Genomic DNA, 18,375 nt, shown 5'->3' with positions numbered 1-18,375 from the left:
ACTCTGCCACATTCTAGCCATATGAACTTGGGCAATCATTTAAATGTTCTAACCTCAATTACCCTTTCTGAGAGACCAATATATACAACTATTGACTTCAAAGGGTTATTGTGAAGGTAACAATTTGCAAACTTTAAAGAACAATAATTCTTTTCAGAAGGGAAAAAAGCAGCATTGTATATGCCTCCAAATAAAATCAATTCACATCAACAAATATGTGTTAACTGCTACTTCACACAGACCACTGTTTTTGGTACTAGGAGCCACACAAACTTTTTTTAGATAAAGACATTCCTCATATACTCAACGTAGGCTGGCTAGTCATGGGATAATAAGTACACAGATACAGATACATAATACAGTAAGTGTATTGTATAGTTGAAAAACCAATTACTACATAAGGTGATTAAAAGAGGCACAGGGTATGCACAGAAGAGCAAATAGCAAAGAGCACGAAGGTAAGAATAGAAAGGTAGCATACCACCAGACTAAAGAAAGCCTAGGACGCCAAGCAAAGTAGTCTGACCTTTATTTTACAGGCAAGAAAGATACTATTAAAGGTTTTGAGAATAAAGTTATTATAATAATTCAGGCAGGCAGAAATGAAAGCACATACTCAGTAGCAGCAGTACAGAGACAAGCAAATAACTCAACCAAACTAGAAAGGCCAATGTGGAAAAACTGAGTTTCAAGAAAATAAAATTAAATAACATGGACTTAAAACAAATCTTCCTCTTTGTTTTTGTTTACTCTGTAAATGTAAATTTGAATAGTTTTAAATTTACATTACTGTAGTATATCATAGAATAAATAGAACAATGTGTGTACTCTTGCATTCCCCTGAGTCTTGACTTAAGTGACCATACAAGTCACTGGAATGATTTCCCTAACTTCAAACATCAAAAAAATTTAGATTCCCATACTACAATCATCCCTTATATTTGGAAAATTTTGTTAGTAACTCATACAAAATGTTAGAAAAAAATTTCTTCAACTACTTTATAAATATTCTTAAGCACATCTAAGTAGACATTTGGGAAAAAAAAAAGGAATATAAGATACCTGAAGTCTCAGAAGGTTCAATGTTGCCACTGCCATACATTCTTTCTCCTGTGGTGGTGGCCAATCAGAGGTGCCATCCATTCCTTCACTTACTTGTCGTAATAAGAGATCCAACTGTTCAAATGTCATTGGGCAAACATCCACCACAAAAGGTACACGTAGTCCAATGGACCACTCAGAACAAGAAGACCAAGCAAAACTCTATACATGAAATATAAGTACCTAACATGAATCTCCAAAAGTCAACTCAATGTGTTACAAAAGATATAATATGTCATAAATATTAGGACAGCTATTATTCATTACATCAGCATTATAACTGTTATTTCATAAAATCATTTCCTCTTTAATCTTTTTTCTCTCAAATGAAACTCAATTTTGAAATTCTATAAAACTTCCTATTCTCCAAATGTATCTGTCTCTAGTTCTTCTGTTTATCTATCTCTCCCTGTTATCATTACTCTATCAGAGAGAGAGACCCTGTTTGTGCCATGGACACCTTTGGTAGCCTGATGAATTCTACAGACTCCTCAGAATAATGTTTTGAAATGTGTAAAATAATATAGAACGGGATTGGAAAGGAAACCAACTACAGCAAAATACAGATGTCAAAACATTTTTTTAAATGAGTTGTTGGGGGGACAGCTAGATGGCACAGTGGATAAAGCTCTTCTGGCCTGTGAGTCAAGAGGACCTAAGTTGAAATCCAGCCTCAGACACTTGACACTTACTAGCTACGTGACCCTGGGCAAGTCACTTAACCCTGACTGCCTCACCAAACACAAAACAAAAGAAACAAACAAATAAATGAGTTCATGGGCTCCAGGTAAAAAAAAAAAAACAAAACCCTGCTCTGATGTCTCTTCTACACTTTCTCCCTCAGTCTCTAGGTGCCACAGTGCTTATTAAAAAAAAAAAATTTCACTCTTCAACTGGAAAATTCCTTGTTAGTGGCAATTAGACCTTGGGCAACAAATTAAAATCATGCATTCAAAATAAAGAGGAAAACATATTTTACAACTGAGAGTACTCAATGTGAAAGTAACATTTAGCTGATAACTTACTAGATGGGGGGAAAAGTCATTGCCATATCTTTTTTGAATATAAATTCTACACCTAAAACAACTAATACCTTCCTTGTTTATGAGGTACATATAAATACCAGAACTGACTTCTAGTCCTTAAGCACTAAAATATTCTTAAGATGGAAAAGGAAAATGGCATTTATCCATATTGCAACCAACGCAGAAAACAGAAAGAAGTCAATTTTGATGTGAGGTCACTTAAACCACTTTTGAACTTCTGAAATAAGGTGTATTTATACAGTGTATTGCTAAGAGTTCTACAGAATAATCTTGAATTAGGGTCAATGCTAATAAATGTCGTCGATTCCATTCCTTAAAAAAAAAACATAGCTAGTTGAAAGCTATATTGATAAACTAACAATGAATATTATAATCCTGTTCATCACTAATAACATTCCTACCAATAAGCAACCTTTTGTTCAGTTGGCTTTATTCATTCTAGATGCTTCACTTAAAGACAAACATGAGTCAATAATAATATCAGAAATTACTTTCTTAATGCACTCCATTTCTTAGTCCATTGAGTCATTTACTCTCCTGCAATAAAAACATGAACATAACTTCCTAATTCCCAACCCAGAAAACTTAGTTTTTAGTTTATAGAGATGGTAAACCTTCAACTCATAAATTTGGATACAAATATTTCCAAAATCAGAAAGATTTATCCTACTTATCCTATACTTTAAAAAGCAGCTATAACTCAATCTCTATCCCGTAAATGAAAAATGCCTTTTCTTCTACTTTTTTCTTTTTATTCCTTTTTTTTTTAAGTGGAAACTTTTATTGGTTACCTGAGCAGGACCACAAGCAATTCCAACTATATGTTTTGTATCTAATCCTGGCAATGCAGTAGGTTCAGGTTTGGTAATCCGAAGGGTGTCAAAGTGCTGACACTGATCATTGCTTCCCCAGCTATGAACTTCACTATCCTCAGTAAGCGCTAAGCAGTGTGTAGAACCAGCAGCCACATCAACTACTTTTTTACCTATGGGACAAAAAAATATTCAAGTTTGCTATTAATCATAAAATTCTGGTAACAATAAAAATAACTTACAGCATATCATAACTTGTTTTACAGTTAAACTGCTTTATATCCATCTGTTAACGTGACCCTCTCAATAAATTTAAATACATACTGTAAAGCATTATTACCCCCCTTTTACAGATAGGAAACTTTGGTTCAGGGAAGTTAAGTGAGTTGACCAATACTGACTGAATTCAATAAATGTTTATTAAAGCATCTTCTTTTTACAGAAGTCCATGTTAAACATATTACATGCTAATGGACAGCATAGCCATGACTGAAAGCAGAATCTTATATGACTTAGGGCCAGTACTTCCTCTACTACAGGCTGCAATCTCTCAAGAAAAGTAAGATATAAGAAATCAGAAGATACCCAAAAGTAAAATAAGTGTAACTCAATCTTTTATTTTTAATAAGATTCATTCAGATCTTAAGATTATTGCTAGGCTTTAAATCACTAGTGTTGCTTACAAACTATAAGTTTTAAGTTCCAATAATCTAAGCAGTAAATACTAAAGGAAGGGGATTGTTAAGTCATCGCTCCTTACTAAACTTCTCCCTGATTCAGATAAGTGATTATCAAATAATTATCCCCTCTTTTCTATTCGCTCTATCACATCACTTCTCAAAAATAACTTTTGCTTTTTAAGCAAGCTCTTTTCAAGGAGATTCTTTTTTGCCTGAAATACATTGCTGAAATCAGCAAAAAAAATCCAATCCTTTTAGGAATCATCAGTAGTTTGAATGTAAATGTGAAGAAATACTATAATTTATAAGTAGTGGAACAAGACCAACACAAAGAGAATTTCCTAAGATATCACAATGTTCCTAACTCAGTTGGAACTGGAAGGTTCTCAAATAAATGCAGTAGCAGCTGTGCTCTGAGCACAGACAGCACCACAAACTTCTATGAAATACAAGTAAAAAATGACAAAAGCAAAAGAAATCTGAGGATACAAGAATTAATTATGATTGGTTAGTATTCCAAAAGAATATATCTGAGGAAATGTATTTGTTTGCTGAAGGGAAAAATACAAACAAAAGGGTGAATGAGTACACTGCTGTAAAGTTAAACAAGTATTCAGTAATAGTAAATTACAGTTCAATTTAATGAACAATTACTAAGTATCCAGTGAGGAGAGATACAGCACTTAGGCCTGGCCCTTACCCTCATGAAATTCAGTCTATAAGCTTCATGTTACACATATTAAACATAACTTCAATACAAAATATTGCATGAGAAGGACATAGAGAGGTACACACAAAGTATAACATGGAAGGTCTGAAGAGAGGACAAGGTTACCTTTTTAAGAGATTTGAAGAATTATAAATATTGTCTTCCAGTAATACATAACTCTTATTAGAAGCAGTATAAAAATGCTTCTTTTAAAAGTAATTGCAGATTGGTTTGTAATACTTAACTTAGGAGAAGGAATTAAAATGCTTCATCTAAATGTATTTATTCTAAATAAATAAAAGTACATGTATAGACATATAAATTATATGCATATATTTCCATATATACATGTATATTTAATTTTATTTATGCAATAATTTTTACTTATTTTTTAAACACAGGAAGCCTTAAAAGCTTACCATGATGTAACACCAGTCACTATAAGAATCTAAATTTGCTTGATTGGTATTTCTGTCATATTGTGAATGCCTGCAATTAATAATGATGAGTGAAGGCTTTAAATATATAAATGTAGAGAAATATAAATTTTAGTTAAAAATATTAAAGCCTTCAAAGAAATTATCAAAGAAACCAGCTCCATCATATTTCCAGTAAAGGAAAAGAGGTAAAAACAAACAAACAACAAACCTTACTTTATATTTTGCATTACACTCACCTTGTAAGCCTTCTAATAGTTTGGGATATCGAACATGTTCCTCTGTTCCATGCCCAAGTCTCTGATTGTCACCTTTTCCCCATGAGTAAACTTGACCATCTTTCGTTAAAGCAACAGAGAACTGACTCCCACAGCGTACTTTGACAACATCTAGGTCTTGAAGTTTTTCAATCAGTTTTGGTGTTTTACAACCATCACTACCACCTCTTCCTAGTTTTCCATAATCGCCATCACCCCAAGACCAGACTTGACCTGGAAAAGAAAATATGATACTCATTTCCAGGTACACTACATTTTCGTAATCAATAAGCATAATGACATATCAAAACTGGAACCGTCAGATTTCTAAGAAAATTGAAGATATTTTACAACAACAACAACAATAAAAACTAGCCTCACAATGCTTTACAGAGAAAAATCTGGCAATAAAAACTAAATCATAATATATTTTTTATTATTATTACATTATAATTAATAAATATTATATCTCTAATTTACAGTTAGCAATTCAAATTGACATAGAATATTTTGGAATTATAAGCCAAATCTATTGAGGAACTTTAATGTAAAACACAGCACTTTTGGGGAGAAACAGCTAAGCAGGTGTTCACATGGGGAGATAAATCTTGGATGTTTTAGTACTCAGTGCTAATCAATAATATGATGGAGCAAATTCAGCACACTCCGCCCCTCCACCAAAAAAAAAAAAGAAAAAACCACTAACAATCACAGGCTGTAAAAATAAAAAAGTACAGAGTTCTAAATCTAGGAGCTGACAATCCAACTGGACTCTGCCCTGCTTAGACTACATCCACAATACGGTGCTCCGTTCTAGTGTGTGTGTATATATGTATATATACATATATATTTATGTGTATATTTTTAATTGGCTCAACAAGCTACAATATATCCAATAAAGGGAAACCATAAAGGTGAAAAGTCTGCAGAGCATATTATATGAGAAATGTTTAAAGAAACAGAATGTTTAGCCAAGAAAAGACAAGACTAAGTTCTTGGAGTATTTTGTTAAGTTCATGGGGTCTTTTATTTTGGGGTGCAGATAGCAGGAGAGAGTAGATGAAGGAGGCATGGAAAACAGACATTACTGTCTTCAATTATGTGAGGGTTGCCACACAGAAAAGAGGAAGTAGACATTTTTGCTGGCACCAGAGAATATCTTATTTGAAATTCAACAGAATTTAAAGCTCACACTTAACCAACAAAAACTTCACAGTAAAATGGTATACAGTTCTAAACTTTTTGTGGAAATTTTATGAAATTTTCTTTGATCCTAAACAGTAATCTTGGGAGTTCTATAAATTGCAGATGTTAAACATCATTAAATACTGATTTTCTACTCCACTCAAATTGGATATGGCACCACTCTTATTTTTTCTAAAAATTAACACATTAGAAAATATGTGCACATAATTCTTCTGTAATTCTTAACAGAAGTAAAAAGAAAATGAAATCTTACTAAGTACTTTTAAATACAAAATTTCCAAACACTTATGCTATTAGAATAGTCAAACTAAGACAATCATTAAGTAGAAATTATTCTATTTCAAATCACTATACCAAATCTAACATTCATCTACAGGACAAAGAATACTACACTTAAAAGTAGAAGACGGATACAGAAGGATGTGATTTAAAAAAAATGCTGGATTTGGAGTCTAGAGAATCTAGGTTCAAATCTCAGCTCTGCCACTAGTTAGTGTGACCTTTGACAAGTCACAATCTCTGGGCCTTAGTATTCTCAACTACAAAATAAGGAGACTGGACCCAGCTGACCTCTATGATCCTCTCCAGTACCCTGAATCTGTGTGTCCATGATTCTAGTAAGCCATTAACACTTCCCATCCCTGGACAAGCCATTTAGGTTCTTCCTTTATGAGAGAACAAAAACTTTACTTGACTTGAGACAGGAAGTGGAATCAAACAACCTGTTGAGATCAATTCAAAATCCAAGATCTACGATTTTAAGGTTTTAAAGAAAGCTTACTCTTTTCAAACTAAAATTCAAAATCCAAAGTCCTTTTTCACCCCCTTCAACAATCGGAGTTAAGTGACTTGCCTAGGGTCACACAGCTAGTAAGTGTCAAGTGTCTGAGGCCAGATTTGAACTGAGGTCCTCTTGACTCCAGGATTGGTGCTCTATATACTGTGCCACCTAAGTGCCCCATCCAAAGTCCTTTTAAAAGAATGCCTAGGCTAAGAAGTTCTCATTGGGGAAAAATTCATTCTTCACTTACCGTTCTCAGTCACTGCAAGAGTCTGTGCATCCCCACTCCCACAAGAGACATCAATAACCTTCAGTCCCTTAAGTCCAGTTACAAGCATTGGAATTGTCTGGTCTTCACTTGAGCCTTCAAAAAGAAAGTTCAGTCACATCAATCAGCAAGTATTTATAAAATGCCTCTTATGTGCTATGTACTTCAGATACAAATAGAAGAGTGAAAAGTCCCTACCCTAAGGGAAATCACATTTACACACTTACTGAGATCAAACAAATTTTACCAAAAAAGTTATCCTTTAACAATTTCATATTAAAAACAAAAACATACCATGTCCCAGCCTGCCATAGTTTCCTCGACCCCAAGTATATAACTCTCCTTCAGCTGTAATGGCTGCACTATAAGTACTTCCACATGCGATATGAACTACATGTTTCCCTGCTTGCTTTCCTGAGAGAGCAGATATCATCTTAGGCTCTTCTAGAGGCCTAGTGAGACATAGAAAAAACAAGAAAACTTTTAAAAGTTAAAAGTTATTTAATGGTATGTGGGAAATGACAATGTCACTTGTTGAGAAAAATGATTATAACAATTGCAAGTAATATTAGCAATCACAGACAACTGCTTTCTAAATTGTTTTATGAAAATATATTATGCATAATTATACATAATATAATGTTTAATCTGTTTCACATAATCCAAAGGATTATACAAATATCAACATAATTTTAATTTTGCATATGCAAATTATAGAATAGCAATTATTTCAGAATGGGAAGGATTCTTCAATAAATTTTCAACCATTAAGTGTCCAGTTTAAAAATAATATCTGTTTGTAATTAATGTTTCCAAAAAAAATTGTTAATGTTAAATAATGTTAAATAAACTTTCTTGGAAACTTCTAAAATATAAATGTTGAGTGCAGTTAATCTACTGTCATCTACCCCCAAAGACTTCCCCCCATAACCCATTCTGACCTGAACCTTTTCTGATTTCCTAAAGCACTCTGTATGTGTCATTCAACTGAATGCTAATACTCTGCACTATCACTTAACTCAGGTTTGCATGTCTTTTTCCCCCCAACTACATGGGAAGTTCCCAGAAGGCAAGGATCATGTCATATTTCTTGGTATTAAAATATTTATTAACTACAAAGTACAAAGCACTGTGAAAACCTTAAAGAATAAGGATATTCCCAAGTAAGACTATCCTCCTCAGTGCTTAATAAAGCATTATAATCACAGCAAACTCTCAAAAAAAATACTTGAACAAACACCATATTCCTACTCATGAGCCATTTAGTTAATATTCACAAATAAACTACTTCATAATTAAGATTAAGTGTGAAGATGTTTATTTTTCTACTGCAGCCTTTTAGCTAGCCTAATCTGAAAAAGGCTATTATAAAAACTGTTTATAGTCTAATCTGAAAAAGACTATTATAAAAACTATTTATCGCCTCATAAGAAAACAGTGATAATACATACACTGTATCACCATGGCCTAACCGTCCACCATCTCCACATCCCCAAGAAAAGACCTCTCCTGTGGCTGCCAAAGCCAGGTAATGGTGACCATCTGAATGTGCCGCAATTTTCACAATATTTCTAGAGGCAAGACCTTGAACTAGTTGTGGTCCCTAAACAGGATAAAAAAAAACCAAGAGTCATAAGAAGAGAAATTAGTAAAATAACTTAAAATATAATCTAGTAATACACCACATAGCAACAAATACCCAATTTACTAGGAGCCCCGAATGTCTGAAGTAAGACTTTTTAGTTTCTCAGTTCTCATGCTGCCCAATTTTTAGTCACTTAGGGTTTTCATCCTGTTTTATTGTGAATATCAGATTTTAACTTCTAAAGTACAGAAACGTTGGGAGCCTTTTGAGAGAAACATATTAAGCAATTTTTAAGGAGTTCTATAAAGTATACTGTATGTATGAAAAAAATCTAGAGAACCATTAGAGTTCAAGAATATCAATAATGTGGGGCAGCTAGGTGATGCAGTGGATAGAGCACCAGCCCTGAAGTCAGGAGGACCTGAGTTCAAATCTGGCCTCAGACCAAACACTCGATACTTACTAGCTGTGTGACCCTGGGCAAGTCACTTAACCCCAATTGCCAAAAGAAAGAAAAGAAAAGGAAAGAAAAGGAAAGAAAAGGAAAGGAAAGGAAAGGAAAGGAAAGGAAAGGAAAGGAAAGGAAAGGAAAGGAAAGGAAAGGAAAGGAAAGGAAAGGAAAGGAAAGGAAAGGAAAGGAAAGGAAAGGAAAGGAAAGGAAAGGAAAGGAAAGGAAAGGAAAGGAAAGGAAAGGAAAGGAAAGAAAACAAAAGAAAAGAAAAGAAAACAAAAGAAAAGAAAACAAAAGAAAAGAAAAGAAAAGAAAAGAAAAGAATATCAATAACGTACAATTAGCCTCGTGTGATTCTGGCCTATTACAAGTCATTTATACGTTTTGCAAAATACTATTTATGTCTTATCAATGCATTTGCATAGGAAGTTAAGTATAACAGGGAGAAACTAATTCCACAGTAAACAAACAAAATGATGTAGTAAAACAAAAAAGGTAAAAATGAGTGCTATAGTGACAACTCAATGACATGGCATGAAATCTAAAAGGGACTCATGACATAAAATAAATCAAAACTACTACTGAAGTTCACAAAATGAAAAAATCTAAGAGAAGTTTCACTTTTACACCACGACAAGTACAAATCTATATTAAGTAAAGAAAAAAGGTTCAGAACAGGAGGGAAGGGAAAAAAAAATACCTACCAGTGTGTCACTGTTGTAAGCCTGCATGTAAACTCGCCCATTCCGAGATAAAATTAGGAAACGCTTTTCTGCACACGCAATCTGTGTTACCCCAAGATTTGCAAGTCCTTCACACTGAATTGGGCCAATCACATTAGCATAGTATTTCCACCCTATTAAGCCCCAACCTATGACTTCTTGTAAAGATCCCTGTAAGACAATACAATTCAATTCAATAAACATTTATTAAGTACCTACAATGTACCAAGTATAAATTTTTTCGCTGTATTTCTAAAGCAATGTATTTCGGATATTTATTTCAATGAATTAGAATTACCATAGCAACATCATAATCAAATTATCTTGTGGGAAAACCATAATAACCATTACTTATGAACTCATATATGCAGAAGAAAAGAAAGTTACTTATAATATAAGCATCATGATACTGCTAACACTAAAAATAAACACTATAGCTGATATACACCTTTGAGTGACCACTATGTATTGAAACTTAGATCTTCTTTTTTAATACAGGCTAGCTAATAACAAATTCCTCAATATCTTCTCAACTATAGTTTCAAAATTGGATCACTGTTCTAAAGGCTTTTTTTAAGTGCTTTACATTCATATAATGTATGTAAAGCATGGTGCAATTAAATTTTGAGCTAGAAGGCTTAAAAGCCTCTACTCTGCTCTAACAGGCAATGAGCTCTCATTTTCCTTCACCCCTTCATGTTACTCAACAAACATTTTAAAGGTGCCTATTCTGGCTGTAAAAGGTACAAACTTTAGGAAAGGCATGGTTCTCTGCCTTATAAAGCTTGCAGTATATTAAGGAGAGAAATAAGAAAAAGAGAGCCAATGAAAAATAAACTATGTTTCTTCCACTCAGAAGGCACATGTGGATATGCTGTCCAAACCACTCCCCTTCCTTCCAGAAGTGGTAATACTAGTATTGTTTCTAGTGATGTACATGTTCTATTAAATAGAAAGTAAGACCTTTAGAGGCCAAGGACTATTTTGTTTGTGATTCTGGATCTTTAGGACATAGCACAGTGTCTTGTGCCCTGAAGGCACTTATTAACTATTCACTGAAGAGGATTTTTAAAGGGCAATCTCCCTCAGCAGACAAGCAGGAATAATGACTGCTACCCCTAGAGCTTCAGAACGTAAGGAGGGTATGCATAATCAAGAAAATCAGCAAAAGGTCCCTTCATGTCAGAGTATTACATAACCAGGAAGGCCAAACAAATGAAAAACTATACGTTTAATCACTGGAGGCCTTCAGCTCTGAGAAAGGAAAGATGTTATTTCTTAGCAAGACCAACCTTTCACCTAGAAAAGAATTTAAGGAAAACTGTGTTTGACATTAGGTACTGACAATCATAAGACATAACTGAACAATCTAAAGAGAGAGAAAATATTAGCTTCCTAATCATAACCACCTAAATAATGACATTGAGAAAAATGGCAAGACAACTTGTCAACCAAGACAATTCTCAATATGAATTTGTTTCCACTGTCAGTGCAAAATGAAAAGCTGGACAGCTGATGGTCACCATCAAGTGAGAGTAGGGGGCAGGAGCAGAACCTTTCCAAGATTGTATCTGGGACAAATGTCGAAGAGAGGCAAATCAGTGCTTCAAGATTTAAGTAATTAAAGCTAGAAACTGAGGCGCCCTGTGGAAACAGATATTAAATAACTTGAATCATTTGGGCTAGATTTTGACTCAAATCAATATGGCTTCAAAACAAAATTTTAAAATACTTATACTGAAACTCAAAGTTATAAGTTGATTTTACTTGGCCATCCAAATGTTAACATGCAACTGGTTTGTGGTCAAGTTGCTCTCAGAACACCAAAATAGCTCACAAAAATGGAAGTTAGGGACTTAGACTGCAGAAGGCATAACAGATACATGGCCATTTAATAAAAACAAAAGAACTGATTAAGCTACTCTAATATCAGATCTCAACAGCAACACTAAGGATATATCTGGTGGTTAATAAATACTTTATCTACAATTTTTATAGTGTACATTTGTATGTATACATATATTTTGTTTGTATATATATTCTGTTTGCCCATTCCAACACGGCCCCCCCATTTCATCAGCTGAAATTTGTCATTTTCCTCACCCTGACAATGGGGATAACACCTATGATACCTATCACAAAGGATTATCATGAGATTCAAATGAGATAATATGTGTAAAGCATTCTGCAAACCATAAAGCATTCTAATGATGTCAGCTATTATTATTCTCAAGCCAAACAGCAGAGAAAAGGGAAAGTACAAAGGTTCTCCCCTCAGGAAGAGGGAGAAGCATCAGGCTGTTTGGGATGAGCTGCTAACTGCCAGAGTTCTGGGGCCACAAGAAGGATGCAGTCTCTAAAAAAGGAACAGGCATTCAAAGAAGGAGGCACGAGCAACAAAACAGATGTTGGCTAAATCCAACCAACACCACAGTCCAATACTAGAAGGTCAAAGAAGGTTGGAGTTCAGCAGAGAGTTCAAGGCAATTTACAGCACTGGGCTTCTTGAAGGTGAGTGTGTATTTTTATGCCTGGATAAATTAAATTTAGCGGGACACTATCCTGCCACAGGGAGTAATACTCAACAGCTTATTCTAAGAAGTGGCAGGCAGTTTAAGGACTTTCAAGACCTTATGTAAAAATCAAATGATTTCTGTTCTCTTCTGATTAAACAGTCTGGTCTTTATAGTTTATGGCTGAATTTGGAGTTTTCCCAAGTTTTCCAGGTTCAATCAGATGGTTATTCTTGAGAAATGGGCAGCAAATGTTCGCTGTCAACAGTATAAGCTACTGACAAAAGTCACAGGAAAAATGGCACAAAACAGGGAAGAGAATACAGCACTGGCAGTCATTCCTTTAAAGGACTTAAGAAGATTGGGGACAGGTAGAGTCTAGGATAAGATGAACAAGGAATATTGTATTACTCAGAAAGGCAAATTAGAAGGCTGAATAGGAGTCTACAAGGACACTGACAGTAAATCAGGATGATTTTTTTTGTTTCTTTCCTCACTTTGAGATGTAGGGAACCGGGAATCTGTAAAAGGGATCTATTCAAGGTAATCTAACCCAACACTTCTTAAACTGCAGGACCCCATATGGGTTGTGCTGAAGGGGTCACAAGTGGAAAAAGTTTAAGAAGTCCTGATCTAACCTACAATGAATAGTGAAACTGGGGAAGGAGCCTTTAACTCTAAAAATAGACATTAAGTCCCAGGTCTAACAATAACTAGCTGTATGACCTTGGCCAAAGCATTTTAACTCCTCTATACCTAAGTTTTCTCATCCATAAAATGGTGGTAACATCACAAGGTTATAAGGAATGCATTTTGCAACTACAATGTGCCATGTAGATTGTCATCATTTTTAATAATATGTGAAACAACCCTTTAAAAATAGTCTTCCTAAGCACCATTTATCATAAGATGCTAAATCTGTAAAAAGTAACAGAGTTCACAAAAGAATACCAAAAATAGTTAATGCTTCCAAGAATATAGTTGATAAATTTGCTATGCTAATTAAAAATAGTTTAAAAAGTAACTGCCTTCATAACAGGAGCACCAAAAGATAATTTAAAAGTTATTTTAAAAGTTATTAACTTCAATTACAAAGAAAGCATGTGAAATTCCTGACAAAACAGTAGGTAAAGAATTTCATTTCAGTAAATACCTTATGTGATGTAGGAGAGCTACACTGAGGAGGCATGCAGGGAGTGGCCAGACGATCTAAATGTGCCATAATCACTACTGCAGTTTGACGCAAATCAATAGCTAATTCATTGTCTTGTGGTAAAGTAAGGTACCTCAGAAAACTTTCATTGGGACTCAGAGGACCAGACAGCATCTAAAGGAAGAGGGGAAAAAACTACAGTAATCAATCATTTCAAAAACAGTGTGAAGAATATAAACATACTAATAACACTAATAAATACTGAATATATTTTCCAATTATTTATATTTTGGTATGGATGTAGTAGCCAAACACAGCCAATCTATCTATTTTAGTCATCCCAAAGAGCAATACTAATCAAATGTCTGAATTAACTCTGCACAGATCATAAAGAACATTAAGACACCAAATGCTCAAACTGACCATTATACAATCTAAGGATTTTTCACATAAAGATCTAGCATATGAGTGGAGGCATCAAACTATTTGTATTTTTCATCTCAATTTAAAGAAATTACCATAAATTTCCTATTTTAACACTTGTAATTTTTCTATAAACAAGTGAAGAACCCTATTAGCTTACAGATTATCAAATGTTAATATACAGAAGGGCTAGAAACTAACTGCAACATCATAATATTATTATATGTTTCAACAAAAAAACTTACAAAATAAAAGTGAAAACATTCCAAAGGTTTTAACATTAGTCTATAAATGTAACCTTTCTAATTCTAGTCTAATGCCAGGGCGCAAAGCCAGAAGTTAAGAAGTTGGGCCCTCTCTAGAAAGAATATTAAGGAGAAAAAAGGATAATGCTGAATCTTCTAAGCTTAAACACTTTCAAAATAAGCTGAATAGGGGAGAAAGAAAACAAGCATTTCAGATAAGATGACTAATAAAATTTTTGGTTTTCTTGGAGCAGGGCAGAGATGTTGCTGGGTTGTTGTTGTTTTTTAAGTTGAGAAATCGGATGACACCAATCCATCCAAAAGCAATGTCATTTTTCTTTCATCTTAGAGCTTTTACAACCTAAACTGCTTATTTTATGATTAATTTCATATAGCCTTATGAATATCTCAGATGGTTGTCATATTACTTTTATAAATAGTTAATTTAACTTATCACTAATTTTACAAACTAATTGGGGAAAATATAAAAATATATCAATCAATCAACTATTATTTATTAAGTATCTACTATGTACCACGCACTTTGCTAAACAGCAGGAACATAATTTTATAATTACATTGGATGAAATTATATTAAATGCAATAAGGCTGCTCTCAAAACAACTTTCCATTCTAAAAAAGAAACAAGAACACATGTAAGTACATACAAAATAACTATGAAAAGAAGTAATTAAATACAAATTAGCTTGGGAGAGAGGTATTAACAGTTGAGTCAATTAGAAAGGGCTAAATCTAGAGGGTAGTATTTAAGCTGAGTCTTCAAGGAAGAGAGCGGCTCTATGGGCTGGAAAGAGGGAATGTGGGAAGACGGTACAAAGACACAAAGAACTCAAAGGGAGTGCTGTTTGTGAGCAACACAGGAAAGGCTGGTTTTGCTGTACTGCAAAGGGTGAGAAAGTTAATAATGTACAAGGAGGCTGGGAAAACAGAATGGGGATAGACTGGGGAAAGCTATGAAAGCTAAAAAGAAGAATTTATATTTGATACTAAAGGCAACTGGGAATCAATGGATTTTACAAAGCAGGGAAGTCACATGGTTGGATCTACACTGAAAAAAAAATATTTTGGCAAAAGTGCAAAGGATAAACTGGAATAGAAAGAATTGAGGCAGGGAAACCAATCCAGAGGTTACTGCAATAATTTAGATTAGACATTATCAGAGCCTGAATTAATGTGGTGGCTATGTGAATAGCGGGAAGGGACTGGACACTGATTAAATAGAAAATTAAATAGAAAAAGGAGGAATGAGGAATTGAGGTTATGAATCTTGCAGATTAGAAAGGATGGTGTCTTCAACATAAATAGGGAAGTTTGAAAAAGGGACAGGTTTTGGGAAAAGATAAAGAATTTGGTTTTGGACAGGCTGAGTCAAAGATGTCTCCAAGACAATCAGTTTAAAATATTCAACAGGCAAGGGTGATGTGTGATTGAAGCTCAAGGGAGAGAGACTGAGTCTGGACAAACAGATCTATGAATCATCTGCATAGAGATGATAACTAAACCCATAAGAATATGATGATGAAGAGAGCACGTTAGAATGAAGAGAAGAACTATACATCATGACTAATGTGAAAATATGCTTAATATGCATGTATAAGTAGAGCCTATATCAGACTATACACTATCTTGGGAAGGAAGGAGGAAAGGGAGGGGAAGAAAATTTAAATCTCAAAATCTTATGGAAGTGAATGTTAAAAACTAAAAATAAATAAATTTAAAAAAAAAAAAAGAAAAGAAAGAAGAGAAGATGACCATTAGAGTCTTAGAGAATATTCACATGATGTGATATAGATGATAAGCCAGCAAAAGTAACTGAAAATGAATGGTTAGACAAATAAGAGGAGAGGCAAGAGAGCAGTATCATGAAAATGCAAAGTAAAGAAAGTGGTCCAAAGCCAGATGCAGGAGATAGATCAAGAAAGATAAGGAATGCTAAAAGATCATGAGTTGCTATATTGCTACACGAATATCCTTTTTGACAGACTGTAACAAACATTTTCCTCCCTCCCACAACATCTAACATTAAGTGCCTTGTTCAAAGTAGGTACTCAATATGTTATTAATTGAATGTGAACACACATTCAAGAAATCCATACTTAATAGGGAAATAACTTAATCTCATGGGTAATTAATGGAAAGGTTCCTACAATTATTGCAAGAATGATAAAAATCAGCAAGATTATTTCTTATTATTCAGACCACTGACCACTTAAAGATTGAAACCTCAAGCCCACCATCACCCCTGACCACTACTCAGAAAAGAGGACACAGACCTGCTTCTGACCAGAGTACTGCCCGAGGATGGACACCACAAGACACCACAAAGCAGAGTCAAGACACAGAAAATCCCATTGCCTGCTGAGACTACTAGATCTGAGGAGTGTCAAACTGACCCCTTACGTCTAACCAATACATACTACCTCTTTCCCTCCAATCTCTGCGACAATGAACCAGTTGCTGCCAAGGAATAAATGAAGCAGTTCAATTCCACTACCCTCTACTCTGGATTCTCTTGCTCCCTATCCTATCACCACTCACACAGGGTCACACAGCTAGTAAGTATCAGGTGTCTGAGGTTGGATTTGAACTCAGGTCTTCCTGACTCCAAGGCCAGAGCTCTATCCACTGCACCACCACCTAGATGTCCCCAAAGCAATCCTTTTACAACTTTTCTCTAATTGATTCTCTGTTCCATTCACCACATCAGATGACCTTTCTTCTCTCTGCAAGCCTCCCAGAGTATGCATCTTCCTTCGAGAATCTCTCATCTGAAGACCTTTAAAAAGCTTCTGTTTCACACAGTGAATGAAGGATACTTGCTGTAAGCTCGCTTTCTCCTTCTCAGGTCATACCCCTTGACATCATCTCCCACACTCTCTCCTTCTTCACCCATCTCTGAAGAAGAGGTGGCCATTTTCTTTGCCAAAGTCAACCCCTCTACATGTGCCTTGATTCCATCTCTTCCCTCTCTTCTGCTGAAGACTACCTGCACTGTCATCTATCCCTTCTCTCTCTAATACTCAGTGTCTTTTTATCTATTGGCTCCTTCTCTGCTGCCTACAAATATGCCCAAGTCTCCACACACACCCATCTTTAAAAAACCCTCATTAAATTATGGCATCCCTGTCAGGTATCAATCTATGTCTCTCCTCCCCTTCACAGCTAAGTTCCTTGAAAAAGATGTTCACAGTAGGTGCCTCTCCTTCCTTTCTTCTCTCTCTGATCTAAACCTCCAGAATATGGCTCCTGATCTAAAATCTCAAATGAAGCTGCTCTCTCCAATTACCAATAATCCTACAATTGTCAAAGCTGATGTCCTCAATCATCATCCTCCCCATCCTCTCTGAAGGCTTTAACACCCTTTATCTTCTCCAAATGGATAATCTCCCCTCCACGGGTTTTCATGATACTTCTCATATGGCTTTCCCCCTACCTGCCTGATACCTGCTTCTTAATATCTTTTGTTGGTTCTTCATCCATATCATTCCCCCTAACTTTAGGTACTCCCTAAGCTCTGTCCTGTGCACTCTTCTAATCTCTCTCTAGACTCTGCATCAGTTCCTATAGTTCAGTTAACACATCTATGTAAATGATTTTCACATCTAAATACCCAGTCCTAATTTCTCTTCTGCACTCCAGTCACACATTTCCAACTGCCTACTGGACCAATAAGATCCCAAACTCAAAATCTTTCCCCAAAACCTACCCATCTTCTGAATTTCACTACGTCTATCAAGAATACTACCAACCTTTCAGTCACCCAGGTTCATTACCTCAGCATTATCCTCCTCACTCTCAGTCAGGCCAATCAGTTGCCAAATTCTGTCATTTATACCTCCACAAAATCTCTCACATCCATTCCTTTCTTATTACTCACATAACCACCATCCTAGCTTAGGCCCTCATCTCCTCTTACCTATGCTACTCAATAGCTTCCTAATTAGTCTCCCTCTCTGAAACCTCTC

At 35.0% G+C, this 18,375-nt stretch overlaps 1 protein-coding gene across 1 annotated transcript in view; it reads right to left on the bottom strand.

Moving 5' to 3' along the window:
• The window catches only part of HERC2 (HECT and RLD domain containing E3 ubiquitin protein ligase 2), a 223,597-nt gene that overhangs the window by 142,690 nt on the left and 62,532 nt on the right, over positions 1 to 18,375 (bottom strand). Inside the window, 8 exon segments of the mRNA XM_020992762.2 lie at positions 1,063 to 1,263; positions 2,939 to 3,132; positions 5,025 to 5,276; positions 7,280 to 7,393; positions 7,592 to 7,749; positions 8,749 to 8,900; positions 10,038 to 10,226; positions 13,722 to 13,895. Of these exon segments, the coding sequence (XP_020848421.1) occupies positions 1,063 to 1,263; positions 2,939 to 3,132; positions 5,025 to 5,276; positions 7,280 to 7,393; positions 7,592 to 7,749; positions 8,749 to 8,900; positions 10,038 to 10,226; positions 13,722 to 13,895 (1,434 nt within the window).

Source organism: Phascolarctos cinereus, unplaced genomic scaffold (assembly GCF_003287225.1).
Source record: "Phascolarctos cinereus isolate Bilbo 61053 unplaced genomic scaffold, phaCin_HiC Scaffold_726;HRSCAF=1367, whole genome shotgun sequence".
NCBI lineage: Eukaryota > Metazoa > Chordata > Mammalia > Diprotodontia > Phascolarctidae > Phascolarctos > Phascolarctos cinereus.
The sequence above is the reverse complement of the archived record's forward strand: the minus strand, read 5'-3'. Positions and strand labels throughout refer to the sequence as shown.